This window comes from Aspergillus ambiguus (assembly GCF_047715705.1).
Source record: "Aspergillus ambiguus strain CBS 117.58 unplaced genomic scaffold BDV59scaffold_32, whole genome shotgun sequence".
Lineage (NCBI taxonomy): Eukaryota > Fungi > Ascomycota > Eurotiomycetes > Eurotiales > Aspergillaceae > Aspergillus > Aspergillus ambiguus.
In genome coordinates this window covers 122,072-138,426 of record NW_027395545.1, presented here as the reverse complement: position 1 = coordinate 138,426, position 16,355 = coordinate 122,072, and the positions used below count along the sequence as shown (strand labels likewise).

At 52.4% G+C, this 16,355-nt stretch overlaps 5 protein-coding genes across 5 annotated transcripts; 3 read left to right on the top strand and 2 right to left on the bottom strand.

Annotated features, from left to right (window-relative positions):
- Nucleotides 1–2,653: 2,653 nt before the first annotated feature.
- Nucleotides 2,654–3,529, top strand: BDV59DRAFT_204395 (putative AT DNA binding protein; the record flags this gene model as incomplete). Its single annotated transcript, XM_073694457.1, has 1 exon — nucleotides 2,654–3,529. The coding sequence occupies one exon, from the start codon at nucleotides 2,654–2,656 to the stop codon at nucleotides 3,527–3,529; it is 876 nt and encodes a 291-aa protein (XP_073545199.1).
- A 608-nt stretch (nucleotides 3,530–4,137) lies between these two features.
- On the bottom strand, nucleotides 4,138–7,331 carry BDV59DRAFT_93874 (putative calcium/calmodulin dependent protein kinase). The gene is made up of 6 exons (XM_073697374.1): nucleotides 6,841–7,331; nucleotides 6,695–6,764; nucleotides 6,460–6,609; nucleotides 5,620–6,402; nucleotides 5,426–5,563; nucleotides 4,138–5,377 (listed from the first exon to the last, which is right to left on the bottom strand). The coding sequence occupies exons 1-6, from the start codon at nucleotides 6,933–6,935 to the stop codon at nucleotides 4,289–4,291; spliced, it is 2,325 nt and encodes a 774-aa protein (XP_073545198.1). The 5' UTR covers nucleotides 6,936–7,331; the 3' UTR covers nucleotides 4,138–4,288.
- Nucleotides 7,332–7,513: 182 nt separating this feature from the next.
- BDV59DRAFT_204393 (TRAPP subunit BET5) lies at nucleotides 7,514–8,195 on the top strand (the record flags this gene model as incomplete). The annotated part of the gene is made up of 4 exons (XM_073694456.1): nucleotides 7,514–7,550; nucleotides 7,631–7,844; nucleotides 7,899–8,044; nucleotides 8,101–8,195. The coding sequence occupies 4 exons, from the start codon at nucleotides 7,514–7,516 to the stop codon at nucleotides 8,193–8,195; spliced, it is 492 nt and encodes a 163-aa protein (XP_073545197.1).
- A 560-nt stretch (nucleotides 8,196–8,755) lies between these two features.
- Nucleotides 8,756–9,180, bottom strand: BDV59DRAFT_204392 (uncharacterized protein; the record flags this gene model as incomplete). The annotated part of the gene is made up of 2 exons (XM_073694455.1): nucleotides 8,756–8,925; nucleotides 8,979–9,180. The coding sequence occupies 2 exons, from the start codon at nucleotides 9,178–9,180 to the stop codon at nucleotides 8,756–8,758; spliced, it is 372 nt and encodes a 123-aa protein (XP_073545196.1).
- A 4,216-nt stretch (nucleotides 9,181–13,396) lies between these two features.
- BDV59DRAFT_93809 (serine/threonine protein kinase SAT4) lies at nucleotides 13,397–15,367 on the top strand. The gene is made up of 2 exons (XM_073697373.1): nucleotides 13,397–15,019; nucleotides 15,074–15,367. Exons 1-2 carry the CDS (start codon nucleotides 13,601–13,603, stop codon nucleotides 15,203–15,205), a joined length of 1,551 nt encoding a protein of 516 aa, XP_073545195.1. The 5' UTR covers nucleotides 13,397–13,600; the 3' UTR covers nucleotides 15,206–15,367.
- The last annotated feature ends 988 nt before the right edge of the window (nucleotides 15,368–16,355 follow it).

The window sequence follows — 16,355 nt, the reverse complement described above, 5'->3', positions numbered from 1 at the left end:
GCCATCGCCGATGCTCCCCTGTCGCTCCTGTCCCTCGACCCGCATGAGCAATACGGAAGGAATCTCTGCTATCAACAGACATGCGGTGAAGTCTTCCCCATTTGTCAGGATCTTCCCATCTAACTGAGGCAGTTTAGCCACTCCCTTTCTCCTCATCCCTTCAGATTGGCCCTCACTCCTATCAATCCTGCACAAGTCTGAAAGATGGGTAGACGGCCGGTCCCGAGATCATCCTGGTCATCTTTCAACCGCAGAGGACGGGAGTACTAGGGAGTACTACCTAGGTCCCCCGTTCTAACATGGATCCATCTGGGTATTTACCCAGCCTCCATTAATTTTTTTTCTCCCTCCTACCGGATTTTTTTTTACTTCCCTCGTCTGCGCCTAATATTGCGGAGCCCTTCAACCCCACTCTGCGGTTATCAACTATCTCCGCTGCCCTCGATTCTCTGCCAGTCATCGCCAGATGCATTGCCGCTATCGTCAATAGGGCCACTGCATGTCTCTGCATTTACTGTAACTGTACATAATACACACCACCGGACACCAGTCGCCTGGACTTCCGTTGGGATCGATCGACCACCCTACCTCCATTCGGGAGCCTGCCCCGAACCTGGCGCTTCAAGCTTTACTTTCTGAGAAACACGTCAATTCTCGCCGCTCTACCCAACGTCTTGGGACATCGCCGTCCGCCTATCAACAGACATCTCCTGTCCCCTGATGGTCGATGGGACCGACTGGGACCGCTCTGGTTCCGCCAGAGGGTCTGAGGATTGATTAATGACCGTCAAACCGAGCGGCAAGCTTCTCTGCCATGCCCGTCATGGTTAAACCGTTGGTTTTTTATTTTTTTTCCCATTCCATTTCCATTTCCTATTTTATTTTTCGCATCCTTTTATTTTTATTTATTTATTTTATTATTATTATTATTTTTTTTTTTTTAGAAAAATTCCCTTGGGCCTTGTATTTTTCCCTCCCTCCCTGGCCACCTTCTACCACCACTATGACAAAATTATTTCCTCCCCCTTAACGTTGTGGGTTCCGTAGTCAGGGAACACAGCAGTAGCCTCTCAGGCTGTTGTTACATTGTTTCTTCACCAACTCCCTGTTCTCTGGACTAGTTCTTCCTGTTCCTTACCCCCTCCTGCTCCGGACGATCCAGTGCTAATGTGCCCCTCCCAAAGAAGGCGTTGTTTGTCTCTCCACGATCCTTCTTCCTCACAACTCACCCCATTGACGCCTAGAATCATCTGAAACCGCCCTCTTTGAAACACCGTCCATCTGCAGAGGACACAGCCGTTCCACCCCCGACTGGTTGATTCCTCACCATTCCTTTTTCTGCTCCCTTGGGTGGCCGTTCGCCTTCGAGAGGAACCCTCCCGAGCAGCACTAGGCCACAGTCCCTGCAGCTTTCCTCTCTACGCCGACACATGCTGGTGGTCTCTGCACGGGTCTGACCTACATTCCTGGATTAAAAGTCCGTTTGGTTGGAGAAGAAGAGGAAAAATTACTCCCTCGTCTTCTCCCCTCACATTCTTTCCCTGCTTCTCTTCCTATCATCTGGTTTGCTGGCATAATGTATCATTGAACTACTGCATTGGAGAGCTTCATTCGATCTCCGGTGACGACGGCTTTCCCTCGTACCCTGCCCCTCTCAGTCCAGTCCTTCATTGGATCTTTTTTCTTCCTTTTTTCTTTTCTTTCTTTTTACCTTCCCCCTCTTGTCCATCGATCTTCGATTTGCGTTTCGTCCCAAACTCTCTTGGCGTGGATAGATCTTGAACTACTCGACCATTACAGATTGCTTGCTTGCTTGCTCTCGACCTCCTACTCCTGCCCGGTTTTCATTTTTTATTCCCTTCTTTTCCTCCGAAGAAGGCCTCTCATGAGTTTCTTGTCCCGGTGGCACCACCTCCAATGTCTGTTGTCGATATCGAGTACATTACAACTCCTTCACTGTTGTGTGCGCCTGTCCCGGCTTTTCCTTGTGTCGTTGGCTCATTTTCCGATTGATATCTGAGCAACCACGTGTTTTATACACGGTTGTAGACGCACCGTTTCGTTTGGGAGGCTCCGTGGTTTAATTTTTTTTTTCTTTTCTTTTCTTTTCTTTATTTCATTTCTACGTTTCTGATTTTTCGCCTCTTATCTTGTTCATCCTTTGGATTTCATCCTTTCCGAGTTTCGGTGCACTTGAACCCCTCTCATTACTGCCCGTCGCCGCGTGACGCGTGCCTTAGAGCCCCAGCAAACACTTGGAATCGTGGAGGGAAGGTCATCGCTCTCGCTTCCATGGTAAACCGGATATGTCGAATCCACCGGAAAGGCCATGGACTGAGGAGGAGAAGGTAAGCAAAGGACGCCATCTGCCACGGCGGTCGCAGGAACTAATGGCTAATCCACATACCATCAAGTACACTCTACTCACGGAGATATTGAAGAAAGCCGGAATCCCGTCCAACCATCTGTTGAAGATAGTTCAAGCTTTCAACATCTCCCCCAGCTGGGCAGATATCCCTCTTCCCCCAGGTACTCTTCTACCCTAGGATCATGCTAGCTTGGATCCATATACACCCACCTGTCTGCTTGGAAACGAGCCAGCCAGAACAAGAACTAACCCGGTTCTCCAGGCCGTTCACTCAATTCCTGCAAGATGGCGTTCTATGACATGTGCCAACATGCCCAGCTCCCTTTCAATCCAAGTTTGGGACCCTTTCCAGCACCGCGCCAGGAACCATCCGCCTCGTCCACAACCCCACTAGATACCAGCAGCAGCGCCGTCCGGAAACGACCTCTATTCCCTGCGGACAAACCAATGCTCGCCCCGCGCGCCATCCAACCCCGCCCCGCGGCAAGCACCGCTTCCTTCAGCAGCGAGAGTGGTGCGTCAACACATCTCTCCCCCGGATCCGAAAGTCTCAATGCCCGCGGTGAACCGCCGCGCAAGCGAGGCCGTCCGAGCAAGGCAGAGTCCGAGCGACGAAAGGCAGCCGCTGAAGCCCGCGGAGAGCCCTACCCTCTCCCCAGGAGAACCGGCTCCAACAAGACAAAAGATCCCTCCACCCCGGCCAGCCCGTCCACTACCACCACCACTACCACCTCTACCGAACCTCTGACCCTCGCACTCCTGCCTCAGGCCATCACCCCGCGGCCTGACCTCCGCTACGCCCCTCCCCTGCCAGGGAGACCTCCGGGGCTGATACCGCCTCACGACGACGACCGGACGAGAGACCCGCACAGCCGCGAGATAGGCCCCACGCTGAGGGAGCTGCCCATGCCCACAGAGATGAGACAGACCCTCCCTTCGCCGCAGGCCTTGCAGCTCGGCCACCGCGAGACCATCGCACGCATAGACACCGGCGAACGCCCGTTTGATTCACACCCGAGCCCGCGTGATAGGATGTCCCTGGTGGTAGCGGCCGACAACAATAACAACCGACGGTCTCTGCTTCTTCCTCCCAGCGGACAGGCCGACGAACCGGCGGATATCGCGCTGCGACACCACGCGGTCGACAAACAACCGGAATAATGACTTATTACTATTACTGTTGTTATTACTATTACTACTGTCGGTTTCTTTCAGAACTAATAGGCGCCGCCGTTTATATTGAGACACGATGAACGAATGATCAACCCATCCCACCGATCACGAGCAATAGATTGCATTGCATTGATTCGAACCCCCGAGCGAGAAGAACCCACCCGACGAACGAACGCATCGGACATGCAGCGCTTTCCTTCCGTCCTTTTACTTTTTTTTTTTTTGTTTTCTCTCTTCTTTGCTGGTTGTTGCTCGCTGCTTTCTTTCCTTTCCCTTTCCTGCGTGGGCATCCTGTCGGCACTTGATGGCTCATATTTGCCGGCATTTCTCCAACTGACGTGTCGAGGCGAGTCGGATACATCCCACCGCGCAGGGCGCTTTATGATATATGATCTGTTGAAGCGACGGGCGAATAGAGGTGTCATACATGATCCGCGTCCCGTCATTCATTCATTCGTTCCGGCTGCTGGTTCTCGTCGTCACGAGATCCTGCATCCTGTCTTTTTTTCTCCCTTTTTGACTCGCTGGCTATCCTTCGACTCCTTTCTCCGTCGTGGTCTCTCTTTTCTTCTCTTTCGTCCCCTGTATGAGACTAGATGTTAACGCCCGGAGTATGTACCATTACTAATTAGTCATGATTAATCTGGCGTGGTGTATGTACAGGTTTATTAGCTCTTAGAGTGAATACTATGCCAAACGATGTCGATACTGCAGATCACCATCGCCCAACCCAACACGTTAACCGAACTAACCTCCCCGGCTGCCCCGCACTCGGCCGAGGAGATATCGCAGTCTGGCTTTGGAGCTCTCTGGTGGCGAGCCGGCAGTACCTGGCGCAGCTCTGGAATCGGGGTCGGAGGCAGATGACTGCTGCTGGGCGATCTGCGCGCTTATCCCGCCTATGGTTGACTGGGGAGCAGTGTTGACAGGCGGGACGGGGATCTTCCTCCCGACGTCTGGGACCGTGCTGCGCGTGTTCTCTTCGACCAGTCTCATCACGTCGTCTTTCCCGTCGACGCGCCGCGTGAGATACACCTTGGGGAGGGCGCCCTGGCGGGGTAGGCTGCGCGTCCGGATGCGCTCGATCTCCTGCCGATAGGCCGTTTCGTAGATGTCGAAGTCCGCGGCGCCGGGGGACTCGCTCACAATGGGCGCGGCGGCGGCAGCAGCAGCGGTGTCGTCCAAATCGGACGGGTCGTCCGACGGCGGTAACGTGTCGGGTTCGTCGTAGATTACGTCCGCGTTGCTGGTGCTGCTCGCGGCGTCAACCTCCGCCGAGTGAGATCCCGTGTAGGTGGACGGTCCAATGAACAGGAACGGGTATTCCTCTTCCAGGGGATCGCGGGCGTGGCCGCGCGTGCCCTCGACGCTGCGCTTGGTGGTCGCCGAGCTTGCTCTGGAGAGGGGGATCTGCGGGGATGCGGAGTGAGGCGTGGCGGGTTTTGGGCTGTCGTCGATGGAGTCTTCCCGGAGTTTCTGGCTGCGTATGGATCCGGAGTCTTTGCGCTCTGGATAGGGTGCGGGCCGGCTGCTGTTGCCTGTGCTTGGGATGGGCTTGGGCCCCGTAGGCTCCTCACGGTCTGTTGTTTCCTCGCGCGCCATGTCGTGATACCCTTTCAGGACGTAGTCCCGCTCTCTGGCTCGTCGGTTGTACATATTCAGGCTGTGGCTTTTGTTCCTGACGGAAAGCTCCGCGGGCGAAAAGCTTTCGTCGGGTTCCATTTCCTGGGGGGGCTCCACGAAGTGGGTTTCGTATTCCTGTCCTAGGATACTTTGCATGGGCGGGTCTGCTTTGCTAGGGTCTAGGAGTCGTTTGAAGTTCTTCACGGCTTTCATCTGGGGAATTATAAGCTTGTTTCTTGGCCGGAGGGGGATGTAACCTACCACCGCAAGTACATGGCCGAAGTTCGTAGTGATGGCGCTATTCATTTCCTCCTCCGTAGGAGGCTCGATGATGTCCGATGTATTCTCACTTTCAGGCAAGAGGGCATCCGACCCATCTTTCGTCACCCAGGGATGTGTCTGCGTTTCTTCCTATAAGCGATGATAGTACCAAGGGTGTCCTTACAGGCACTCACTCGTAGTTCAGCCATCTTTATCCGCTTCTTCGGGTCCTTTTCCAGGATTCGGAACATGAGGTCTTTGAATCTTTCGTCGGCCTCCCCTTCGCATACCACTGGGTCATTCTTGATCGCTTCATACAGCTCAAAGATGCTTTGCTTCTCAAAAGGCAGCTTTCCGTACCGAAGACAGTAGAGTGTTACGCCCATGGACCAGATATCGGCCGCCTTGCCCGAAACATCTCCATGTTTCACGACACACAGTTCCGGCGGAAGAAAGGCCGGTGAACCAGCCGATTTGGCCGTGAACATGTCCGAATCCTTCTCGAACATCTCAGACACTCCGAAATCGACCACTTTCAGCACATCGTCGTTCGTCACCAGGCAGTTGTCCGGTTTTATATCACGATGGACGATACCTTGGGCGTGCAGATACTCAATACCGAGAATCAGATCACGGAACCAACACCGGCAGAGGTCATCGTCGTAAGGGTCGGCACGCTCCTCCAGCCCGACCTTCATGACCACGCCCTTCTTGCACATCTCCATGACCATGTAAAGCGAGTCTTCCGTCGGGTCGTCCAGCACCTCGATCAAAGAGACCAAGTTGTTATGATGTAGCTTCTTCATGATGGCGATCTCTTCTTTGATAAGATAGAGGGCATTTCCCTTCTGGTCATCCTCGCAGCGATGGAGGGGGGAATTGAACCCCTCCGATGAGCGCTTAGGGCCCCGAGGCCTTCGCAAAAGGTGCGACTGGGCACGCTTCCTGAGTCGTGCCTTGGAGAATTCTTTGACGGCCTGATGGCATGTCGCTGTTAGTCATTTCTATACAGGAGGCAGGGATATCCACCATACATATTCATTGCCGTACTGGTCGATCGCTAGGTGGACAGCCCCAAACGACCCTCGACCAATTTCCTGCTTAATAATGTACTGGTTGATCCTATGTTCGGCGGTGCCATCGTCTTGACTGGTAGTATATTCAGATCGTGCGTTGAGCGTTTCCTGTCAGATGCATTAGACCATGTGTCAGATGAGAAGGAGGCAGATAGCAGTGACTGTGTCGGAACGTAGGAATGAGGGGGCCCACCTTCACGGGACGTCTAGCTATCGGGTTCCTGCGATGGTGTCTGGAAGGGCTGTCGTACGAGGGCATCGATCTAGACAGGACACGTGGTTTAGTCAACAGATAAAAATAAAACGACGGCGGACTAATAAAAGTCGAATACCACTTACGCATACCGAGCTGGATGGGGGTGAGCAAGGCCGGGGCGGTCACCGGGCAACTGACTAGCATCCTGCAAGGGAAGGTTGGCATCGTCGTTGGCCATTGAACGTTGTGGCGGAGGAAGAGAAGCAAGGTAGGATCCCAAAGAGAGTCGAGACGATCGGAATGTGCTCTGTTTGGTGGAATGTTCTGAAATCTCTGGACCAGGAGGGAAACGAAAACTGGATGCCTACGGGTAAATGGTGGGGAAATGGGGGGAAACAGTGAGATAAGCCAGCGACGAAGAGGGGCTAGAGAAGGAATGAGGAGGGGTGTGGGTTGGGCAGAAGGCGTTTTCCACGGCACACTGGAGGAAGATCGGACGGGAAGATGGGATTTCGAGAGGGAGAGAGAGAAGAGAAGACAAGATGTTGCATGAAGCATGATTCTTATTTGGGATAAACGATCGGATCCTCAGGCATCAACCGGATTACTGATGCGGATTCCTGAGGAATCAACGGATCGCGCGGGTTATCGATAAGGCAACGGCTGATCTCACCGCCCACGAGCCATCCCGATCGGGGTTTGCTAAACGAGTCTAATTCAACGCAGGACAACAACCTCAACGACCTCCCTTCCAGCTCCTCCTGGTCCGCCGCGCTTCGTGATCTACTCCGTCGTCTTCTGCCATTGTCTCGCGTAATGGTCGTCTACTCCTTTTACATCTTTGACCGCCATGGTACATCTCTCGCAATCCAACCAACTTCCACTTAAATCAGGGGCTCCTCACTGACCATTGTTATTCTTAACGCCGTGTAGCGGAATGTATCTACAAACGACGCTGGCTTCCTCGACCTGCTTCCATCGCCGGTAAATCGTCTCGTCCGGCGTCGGAGATCTCCGGTCCTCAGGGGGCCATGTCAACCGCCTTTGGGGAAACCGCGCGAACCACCGACGATGATGCCAAGCTGATTTTTGGCACGGTATTTTCCCTGCGGAACATGGTACGCAAGCTGGGAGGGGAAGATGACAGGTACGATGACAGGATTATTGATCATGCGTGTAATACCTAACGTATTCACTTCAGCTTCGTCACATATCGTACGAGCCAATACAAGCTACATTACTACGAGACCCCTACCAATATCAAGTTCGTCATGCTCACCGACGTGAAGAGCGCAAGTATGCGGGTTGCCTTGCAGCAAATCTACATCAACCTCTACGTTGAATATGGTGGGTTCTATTGACCCCCTGTTTCCCGCTGTTGCTGTTTGCTCATGCGTGTGCAGTGGTGAAAAATCCCTTGTCCCCGACTGAACATCCCGGGGGTGTGGGTGTGAACAACGAGCTTTTCGAGGAATCTCTAGAGCAATTTGTGGTATGATGCCCTATCCCATCTTGACGACGTCTCGCTAAGTGGCAGACTCGGGTTCTATCTTAATATCTCGGCCTCAGGACTTCCAATCGACTGTGTTTGTACCTCGGGCGTCGTGCGAGTCCCCCGTGTGCAATTGTCCCTTTGGAAAGATCTCCATGGTTAATATCTCCAATGTCCCGAGGGTGGCCCTTAGGCATCCGTTACGGATGTCTGTGTCTCCTTGTAACGCAATATAACAGCCAACGCTATAGGCATCAATTCCCGGTTCAATCTATCCGGAAGGGAAGCCGAGGATATCCTTGAAGTTTGTACTACAACACAAGGAGTCCTCAATCACGTCCTTTTGTCCCTTCTACAGGTTGGCAGTCACCTTGCGGTGTATGTCTTCTGCACTCGTTTGCAGATTGAGTGTATTAGAATGCAGATAGATTTCCAGGGTTTAGTAGGTGGCGTGTCCGTCCACCTGTTATTCGAACATCGCATTGTGAAACTTTTACATATAGGCAAAAAACACAATCTCACAAAAGCAAAGGTACACCTAACCAAGTATCAACACATGGCCCTCATTAGTAGTAGCGTTGACTAGATTGTCCCGACTGTCCAGAGCGCGCTGCCTCAGGGAGATCATCTTCATCAAAGCCTTCGGCGTATCCGGTACTGCTTTGAGGCTGCGTATGACGCAGACGGCTACCACCGAGAATGTTCGACTTGTTGATCGCCTCTTCTTCGTCCTCGGCTAGATAAAATGTTAGTGAGTCTATATGGTTTTGGCTCAGTAGGTCGACCTACCAAGCTGCTGGTCGGTGTTGGAGTACGGAGGCTGGACAGGATCCTCAACCCGCTGGTTGTCCCCTTGCACTGGGATGTAGCTACGCAATCCCGAGCGGGTCTCGCCGGCGTACGTGTTGTCGGAGACCGTGCCGGAAACAGGGGAGGGGTCGTTCTCGGCCTCGTACTGGTCTTCGGCTTCTCTTTCAAGACGGTTCGACATGATGGACAGGGATATTTTAATAAAAATGTCTTATCATGGATCTGAAGAGACAGGCGGATAGGGCTGTATTTATGGCTTCTGTTTGTCTGCATGACGCAAGTCTCGACCGGGATATGTCAGTTCTATATCACCGAAAGATCAAACATCGATTGAGTTTGAACCGATACCAGTTCTAGGTGGAAACTTCTTGCTCCCATGGTAACTCGTGAAGATGGTGTGTAGGTCAGTCTGAAGTCATTTGCCGCGCCGGGTATAAACATGTATACATCATGTGACTAAGGCATTGTTGAGGCCTGAGGTTCTACATACTGCCCACGTAGTACCAGATATCACCTGATAGGGTTAGGGCCTGAGCCACAGCTTAATCTTGTTCGGGAAGGCCAGAAGGACGGGCGAAGCTTGAACAGGACTAGCGTGCTTCTATTCGCTCAAGTCGGCTCCATCAGCTCCACTCGCCAGTCAGCGAAGAAAAGGAGAGCTTGCCTTGCACTCGATCATATGTTATGTGCTCAACAGCTGCATGAAGACGGTCCAATTCAAGCCCGTCAGCAGTAGAGCTTGGATCAACCCCAATCATTCGACCCTCCAATCTTATCAGAGGTTGAGTTGTTCGCCTTCCAGGTCGGCAGTTCAGTGGTCAAGGCAACCCCCAACCTCACCGACCAGAATGCCACCGGTGTCTATCCACGCAAATCAAACGATGGAGGTCTAGTATCTTAATTTATTTCGTTCTCTCGGAAATGTGGCACTTGTCTCCCGAAATTACTGCGTCCTTTTTCCCCCCTCGGCTCCCTCTTTAACCAATTCCGATCTAGTGGTTTCCATCCTCTTGCCGACACATGCAGTTGGATTTGAGGTCGGCGACAGCTGTCCCATGTCGGCCGGTGGGAAGATCCCTGGCGATTGGCTGAACGGCCGCCATTCAAAGCCAGACTATCAGGCCCTCTAAGCAAAGCATCCTCCAGCATATCCACAAGAAAAAAGAAACGAAGCAAGCCACCTGCAGAAGGAGTACATCTTCCCCCGATTAACTAGACTAGCGTGGTTTCGGTGATACAAATTGTCATCGGAACGCCCCACTCTATGCGGCGTTGTAAGTAATTTAGACGGAACCGTTTTCTTACTTCTGCGCTGCTCGGCCGCCTGATTGGCTTGAAAAAATCCCTCGTGCAAATCGGAATGCCGTCCATTTACGTCAATTGTAAGAGGGAAAAAAAGACAGGTCGAGGTGTCTGCACGCTATTCGGCAGAGACATCTCGCGTGGGCGAAAGGCGCGCCATCTGCCAAACTCGACCAGTCTCCCCGGATGTAATCGAGTTATCAATCAATCTCCCCATCAACCCCAAAAAAGTTGGCGAATACAAACTTGGAGTTGGACAAGATCCGCGGATGGTGATTGGCATGCGACTCCTTCCCCACCTCTCTTCTCTTCTCCAGAGCATTTATCCGTGGCCGAGGTCCGCGTTAGGCATCTGGATCTACACTTCCCACGTCATGGAAGGGAAACGGGGCGGGTGGATATACTCCGTTTCTCCTAAGAGAGGTTGGTGTGGGATGTCGCACAACCGCACAAATGGAAGGCTGTATTTCCATCGTGCGTCGATAGTTCGTAACCTGCAAGTATTGCCAACGCAGTGATCAAGAAGTGGCTCGAGACATACTGGTCCCGCATCACGATGATTGCTTGCTGAATGGCCCAAAGCGCTCGGGACAAGAAACGTGGGCTTGAGTCTAAGACGGAACATGACGCCAACGGACATGGTTTCTCTAGGGGAGTCAGAATGCTGAATCGTTGACTCCGTAGGTGCTCCCGGCCGGTTCATCTTGATCCCTGGCACCCGACGACCCCACACAGACCAAAGCAGCAGTCCCAAAAGAGCTATGTGCATCCCTCAAAGCTTCCTCGGTCGAGCAACTCATGATGTGGTCACGGACTCGGATACGAAAGAATGGGGACGGTAGTAACCGGCGGAGATGAGGTAACGGCCGTCAAATCCTCGCAGGCTGACCCAGAAACCTACCCCCCATTGATGTTGATCGGTCAATTTCCCTTGGTCGTGTTTTGATGTTTGCGTGGCGCAGTACTCCAGGGTAGACCTCAACTAAGAGGGAGTGGTCACCTCTTGGCCTAATCGAAGGTATTTTATTTTGTTTAGTTTTCCATGCTGTAAATGCAAGTTTCAGCCCCTCATCAACATCGACACATGCCACGGACAGTAGAGATGAGTCAGTCAAAGGGAATTCAGACCGCCTTGATCTTCCCTGCGACATGATATGCAACAAACTAAACGGAGGGAGGACGGAGGACTCGAACTCAAACCACGCCGCCCAATCCGCCTGAGACATCGTCGCTGGTGTTGGGGTACACCGTATATGGGCCCATTTGATCACTGGCAGATGATGTTCCGTCGAGGTCGATCACCGAGCTACTGATCGTCGGTTACCCCTCCAGTGGAATTGGTCGCTAACCCATACCCCGTCTATCCCTCGTTCCCATTCTGATTCGGACGCTACCCCTCTCCGATGGTTGTCCCGAGTAGGCAAAGGGTGTGAGTGGAGAGTCTCCTGTTTACTTGCTGTGTATGGCGTGGACGCCACAGTAGCGGCTAGGAGGGGCCAATACTAGCGTACGGGCTTTGTATATCGTCGAGTCATCCTGCAAACGCCTGGCTGTGGTTGGTGACGGTGCGGGGGCAAATATCGGGTCACAGTGCCTTCCATATGATCCTAGATGCTGCACAGCCTCAGTCTGACTTCATTCCCCGTGTTCCGACCTGATGAAGCCCTTCTCGTCCTTCAACGTCACTATTCGCCTACGCGAGACCAACCGAAAAATAGCCGGAGCATCAGGTCGAACAACGGAGAGTCCCTTCATCAGACGCAGAGTGATTGGGGTCGAGGCAGTCAAGTACGGATAGTAGTACTACGGGATTTTCGAGATAGTGGGTAATTACAGGCACCACCAGCAGGACTGATTCGGATCTGCTGCTTAGTATGGGAACGCGGGACCAGACCCAGCATTGTTCCAAGGATCTTCCGAGATAATAATACGGGTCATCGTATCCGAAATTTCATCGGGGAGGTCCTGAATAATACCTCACGCCACTTCCTCGATGGCTGCCGTTCTACTATGGCCAGAGGATTTCAGCACCGTCGATTCAAGCAGAGATAGGATAGACCAATGAAGTTGGGAGTGATAGTCATGCCTCTGCGGGATTCTTTACCATTGCATCGGCCGGTAGTGAGTGAGCGTAGTCGGAGAGTATCCTGGATAGTATGGAGCATGGATTGTGGCTGCATCCGTAACAAACCATACGATGACCGTACCGATACCGACGTAAATCTGCGAACGGAGCAACCGCAGAGAAAATCATCTGGATTTCTTTCCTATTACTCGATCCTGACAAACCAAAAATGATCAGGGGAAAGGAAAGGGTGATGATTTTGGTCGTTCGAAGGGCTCGGGGCCACATCCTCCTCAGCGGCAACAGGAAAAGTCCCTCACTGCAGATTTGTAACCCTCACTGTCGGTGGTCTCCATCAGTCAAAAGAAATAATAAAAGGAATCTAGATCAAAAAATAAAAATAAATTCCTTTTTGACTAAATGACCATTCATAATTTATTTTCCCATTTTTTTCAACGATCATTTGCAAGTAAAAGACTCGTAGAATTCCCACCAAAAAAGGGAGACACACCCGCCATACCTCCCAGAAGGACTGCCTACCTATGCCTAACTCCCTAATATTTCAACCTCTCCTCCCCATAGCCAGGCAGCGACCATTTCCCTTTCTTCCCATACCCTACCGACAATCACCGCTAGTTCTCTTTATTATTATTGTTATTATTTTCTTCTCGACTTTACCTCGGTAGAATCTATTGGGTCGGCTATCTGTCTGCAGTTATCACCCTTTTCTTTAACGACTTGACTGGAATTACAACAATCCAAATCATCGATCGGGTTTTGTGGTTCTCCAGCGTAGTAGTACGCCGTACAGTCCCATCTGGACATTCCGGGCCTTGTTGCGCGGGTCCTTTTTTTTTTTTACCCTTTTTCCTTTTTCCTCGGGCTATTTTTTATTTTACGACCATTTCTTCACCCTTTTTTTTTATTTTACGCCCTAACGGTTGTCCGAAAAAGTCGCATTTCGTCACTTTTTCCATACACACCGTCGCCTCAGGCCACAATCGGCCACCGCAACCCGCAACCTTTTTTTTCTACCACCTCCTTCTTCCTCGCTCTCCTCTTTCTTTTTTTTTTCCCTCCTCTCTCCTCCATTCCATTCTCCAACCGCCTCCCCTCAGCTCTCTTCCGAGGCTTCCTCAGCTTCGTGCTGTAGGCATTTTCAACCTACACACTCGCGGGGGCTCCATTCGTTCCTCTTGTCCTCCGTGAACACTTCAACTCGACATTACCGCACATGACTCCGCAATCCGTTTCACCTGTACCTTCCACTGTCTCCTCCGCAGCAACGTCCCAGATTTCTACCGACCCTCGAGATGGAGAGCCTTCGGTAACACGAGCTCTCGCGGGCATGAATCTGTCCGCTGGGGGCGGGGATTCCCTCCCCACTTCACCTCAGCCTGCGGCGAAGACCGCCAGACCGACCATGGCAAACCGTCTCTCTCGCATGTTCTCCAGCACCGGGAAATCGACCCCGAAGGACTCCGATTCCCATCGCGATTTGTCCGACAGCAGTACCGACAGCGTGAAGCCCCCCACCAACGGGAGTGGCAAGCAGTCCAAGCCCACCTCCAAACCCTCCTCGAGAGCTCCATCCCGACAGACCTCTACCAAAGAGGAATCCGAGAAGAAACCGAAGCCCGCCGGCGGCAAGGAGCAGAAGGATGGCGCCGTCGTCCACAAACGCTTCGAAACCATTCCCGATAGCACCCACTGCCACCATCTCCGAAGTGCCCGGCGCCAGGAAAAACTGACCGACTTGCTCCGAGACATGCTCGGCGGAGGTCGAAAGAAGGACGACCACGCCGATGATCAGCAGCTGTCGCTCATGTCTACATGGATCGACCAGTTCAAGAATGAACGCGACAAGCTCGCCGCCGACAAAAAGGGCGGCCCCAACGCCACTGCCTCCTTGGTCGACAAGTACGGCAAATGCCAGGAGATTGTTGGGCGCGGCGCCTTTGGTATCGTTCGCATCTCCCACAAAGTTGACCCCAGAGACCACCGGGTGGAGCAGCTGTATGCCGTCAAGGAATTCCGCCGTCGGCCCCAGGAGACCACCAAGAAATATCAGAAGCGACTGACATCCGAGTTTTGCATTTCCTCCTCCCTCCGCCACCCGAATGTCATCCATACCCTGGATCTGCTGCAGGATGCCAAGGGAGACTACTGCGAAGTTATGGAATACTGTGCAGGTGGTGACCTCTACACCCTTGTGCTGGCTGCAGGAAAGCTGGAGGTTGCCGAAGCCGACTGTTTCTTCAAGCAGCTGATGCGGGGCGTCGAATACATGCATGAGATGGGCGTCGCCCATCGCGATCTCAAGCCCGAGAACCTTCTCCTCACCACCCACGGCGCCCTGAAGATCACCGATTTTGGAAACGGGGAGTGTTTCCGGATGGCCTGGGAAAAGGAAGCTCACATGACGGCCGGTCTCTGTGGCTCCGCACCGTATATCGCGCCGGAAGAGTACGTGGAGCGGGAATTCGACCCCCGGGCCGTCGATATCTGGGCGACTGGTGTCATCTACATGGCTATGAGGACGGGCAGACACCTATGGAGAGTCGCCCGTAAGGACGAGGATGAGTTCTATCAACGGTACCTCGAGGGACGGAAGCATGAGGATGGTTATGCGCCCATCGAGACGTTGCATCGGGTAAGGACTGATCCTGGCGATCGCGGAGAGACTTGCACTTACAGATTCTCTCAGGCACGTTGTCGCAACGTGATTTATTCGATCCTTGATCCGAACCCCTCCCGCCGCATTAACGCCTCGCAGGTTCTCAAATCCGAATGGGTTCGCGAGATCAAGCTGTGCAAGGCTGGCGAGGAAGGGTTCTAATCGGAAAATTACCATGGCCCTTGAGGCTTGTGTAGCAGACAATGAACGCCTCGGTGGGAAAACATGGTCTCGGCGGGTGTTGTCTTACGTTGGGTCCGGGCTGTGTGTTTCCCTTGGTGGTCTGCTCTTGTGTTCCATTCCTGTGACAAAAAAGACCGGGTGGTTCCTGTGTTTCCTCCATATACCGTGGGAGGATCTAGTACTTCTTCGATGTTTATAGAAGGAGGTACTTTTCTTTTGCTTTTCTTATACCGGCGCATGTGTCAGGCTTTCCTTTTTGCACGCTATTAGCTTATGGGCTTAGTTTGGGCCGTCATGTCTTCATGCCAATGCAACGAACCATGACCTTGATCTTTTCTTTCCTCATCTCCTTTTATTGGACACTAATCTTCCTTTCATGCAGTGCCCTGTTTCTTTCTTTTCTTTTTCTTGTTTATTTCGACGCAGCTGCTGGGTGGGCTTTTGTTCTTCGTGATGACTCCTGTGTGACCACTATGACCATTCCGTTATGCATGTCTTTGGGCTAGATTGATTCTCGCATGGATGGTGGCCTCGGCGTTTTTTTTTTTTTCTCGATTCTTTATGGCGTTCTACATGATTCCGGACTCATAGTGGGCTGTATATCTACCGTTCGGATACCCTAGCATTGTTTTGAATTTGATCCATCTCGCTGGAATTGTACCGATATTATCCAACTGGTTCGAATTGATTCTTTTGTCCTCGTCAGATACCTCGTACCAGTTTCCAGATCCTTGTTGGCTGTCAGCGGCAACAGAGCGGCCATCCTCGGTGCAGCATCGTATGTACTGGCGGCTGGTCTCGGAATCCGGCGAGAAAGAAGTGATCCTATGACTGGAGATCGTCCCAGCTGCTATTTTGGGCAAGTCAAGAGCTCATCCGCTATGACCTCATTTAGTCGATCATCTCAGTTCTGCCGTTATTTCGATCAGCGCAAAATGCTCATGCTCGACTTCACGTCTTTATCCTGATTCCCTAATAATGTCCGTGCGATCCAGATTCTTCCTCCCGTCTACAGTCCTGGGTTGGAGACATCTCGTAATCGGCCACGGCTAGTGAAACATAAGGAACTATCCTATCTTCGTGCTGCAGAGCGACAGTTACACATCTCCCAGTGCGCTGATAAGCTTAC